This window comes from Nansenia antarctica (assembly GCF_963989245.1).
Source record: "Nansenia antarctica genome assembly, chromosome: 13".
In the NCBI taxonomy this organism is placed as follows: domain Eukaryota; kingdom Metazoa; phylum Chordata; class Actinopteri; order Argentiniformes; family Microstomatidae; genus Nansenia; species Nansenia antarctica.
Genome location: NC_137683.1, coordinates 21,972,789 through 21,975,288, shown reverse-complemented (window position 1 = coordinate 21,975,288; position 2,500 = coordinate 21,972,789). Strand labels below are relative to the sequence as shown.

The following is a 2,500-nucleotide window of genomic DNA, read 5'->3' as shown; positions in this document are numbered from 1 at the left end:
CTATCTTGGCCAGTGTGGCCCACTCTGGGTAAATTTCGCTGAAGTCTCGGATGAGGACTTCGCAGGCTGTTGAGAAACGCAAGCCCCCATAACCACGAAGCGCTGTCATGACACCGATGGCATCTCGTTGCACGTTTGTGGCATCGATGACCGGGGCTGTGGCTGGTGCTGAGTCATCATCGCTGGTCATTTCTTGGCCAAAATGACCAATGATGGTCTGGATGGCCGGTTTAGCATATTCTTCAAGCGCTGAGGGGACGGAATGAGTGATAATGAATCAGTGATGGCCTATTTTTTTTTTATGACAAAATGACATCAACAGCCAGATTAACTGAAAAGTAGGAAGGTTTAAATGTTATCCTGTTGTTTTCATCATTGTTGGTATTATAGCCTAATAATAATTATTGTTATTATGATGATGATAATTATTATTAGCCTATGATGGGCGGCGGCCATAGTCTACATTTCGCAATTTAGACAAGCATTTTAGGTTATTCAAAAAGGATAGGCCTAAGAATTATACTATGCATTTTGCAACCAACTTAATTAAACAGACTAGCTTCTACTTACCATCCTGCGTCTGTGGGTATTGGGAGGGGTTCAGAAGGATGTCGAAGCTGTTCAGTACATCTAGGGAATCTTCGGGGAATCTATGGTGCACTTTGAGCTGCAACGTTTGCGTATTACTATGGTGGACGGGTTGGCAGGGTTGCCAGATAGGCATGGGTTACCGCCGAATGGGCTACTGTGTTTAAGCGGTAATAGACTGGTTAAACTGTAATCCCATCTGGCATCAATCCCATGTGGCACCTGTGCGCTGTTTCGCATAGGCCGGCCTACACATTAGGAGTCATCATCATGCCGGTGTCAAATCATATCATAATAAAAGAAATACATAGCCTATATATTCGTCTTTTTTAAAATAGAAGGAATCAGAATGTGAACTTTAGCGAATTGTATTCAAAGGGAATTATTTTCACCGGACAATATGTCCGGACAATATGTCCGGACAATATGTCCGACGACTTTTCAATTTGTCGGACTTCAAAAAAAAATACCGGACGAAGTCCGGCAATTACCGGTTAACGGAAACCCAGGCACAAACACACACACAGATACACACACACACACACACACACGCGCGCGCACATGCACATGCACATGCACATGCACGCACACCAACACAGTGAATCTAGGTGATAGTGAGTCTAAGTGATAGTGAATCTTGGGGAGGTTTTCATGCTGAACATTCCACAGTAGGATAGTCAGTCTAGTCCACAGTAGGATAGTCAGTCTAGTCCACACAGTTTTATTTGTAGTCTTCTTCTGTGGTGTTTCAGGGGCGTGACAGGTCTCTGTGGAGGGTGGAGCCCAGCGAGGGGGAGGTGCCAGCCGAGGGCCAGCTGGAGCTGAAGCTGGTGGCACACCTTGATGACACCCTGAACTTCCAGGAGAAGTTGCATGTGACCATCAGGGACAGCCAATCCCACTGCATCCCTCTGGCCGCCACCGGCACTGGCACCACCGTCATCACCAACCGGCCCTTCGCCCCAAGTCTGGACCTGGGGGCTCACTTCAGGTAGGGGACGGATGGACGGACGGACGAGATGTCCTGCTTGACTTACTTCATCCAGGTCTATTTCGACGTTGGACCTCCTCCCTGTAGGCCGACTCATCGTTGCTACTTATCAGGCATACCACCATGGTGTCACCTGCAAACTTGATGATGGAGTTAGAGGCGTGCATCGGCACGCAGACATAAGTGAAGAGGGAGTAGAAGCACGCAGCCTTGATGCACACCAGTGTTCAGGGTCAGGGTGGAGGAGGACTGGTTGTCCAACTTGACGAGGGTTGACTTGACTGGGGTCTGTTGTATAGGAAGTCTAGGATCCAGTTGCAGAGGGAGGTGCTGAAACCAAGGTCTCGGAGTTTGGTAACCAGCTTGGAGGGGATGGGTTAGGGTTAGGGTCTAGCTGGGGATCTAGTTCGAGGGAAAGCTGAGCTTTTAGGCGGTGCAGGAGCATCTTCTTGAAGCACTTCATGGAGCCGGACGTGACCGCAACAGGGCGGAAGTCCTTCAGATTCGCTACAACAGAGTTCTTTGGCACTGGCACGATGGTTGTTGCCTAGAAGTACTTGGGGACAACTGCCTGGGCTAGTGACAGTTAGAAAATGTCAGTGTAGACCGGGGTCAGCGGTCTAGCGCCCGTCCTGAGCACCCAGCCAGGAATGCCATCAGGGCCCGCAGTTTTCATCCATACATCCATATTGCTCAGTTGGTGAAAGACCTCCTCCTCGGAGAGCGTGAGTGGCTTATCGTCTTGGGGGGGGGCTCGGCTTTGGTGTCTGTTTCTTTGTTGTCCTGGTCGAACGCGATGCTGATGGGGATGCTAACAGTCTTATAACAGCCTTATAACAGTCTCTTATAACAGTCTTCTAACAGTCTCTTATAAAGGTCTCTTATAATAATCTTATAATAGTTTCTTATAACAGTCTTATA

General features: G+C 48.4%; 1 protein-coding gene across 1 annotated transcript in view; it reads left to right on the top strand.

Annotated features, from left to right (window-relative positions):
- LOC308169424 (hydrocephalus-inducing protein homolog) overlaps positions 1 to 2,500 on the top strand; it is a gene marked incomplete at its 5' end in the record, with an annotated part of 59,275 nt that overhangs the window by 10,986 nt on the left and 45,789 nt on the right. The window contains 1 exon segment of the mRNA XM_080544106.1: positions 1,341 to 1,579. Coding sequence (XP_080400232.1) covers positions 1,341 to 1,579 — 239 coding nt within the window.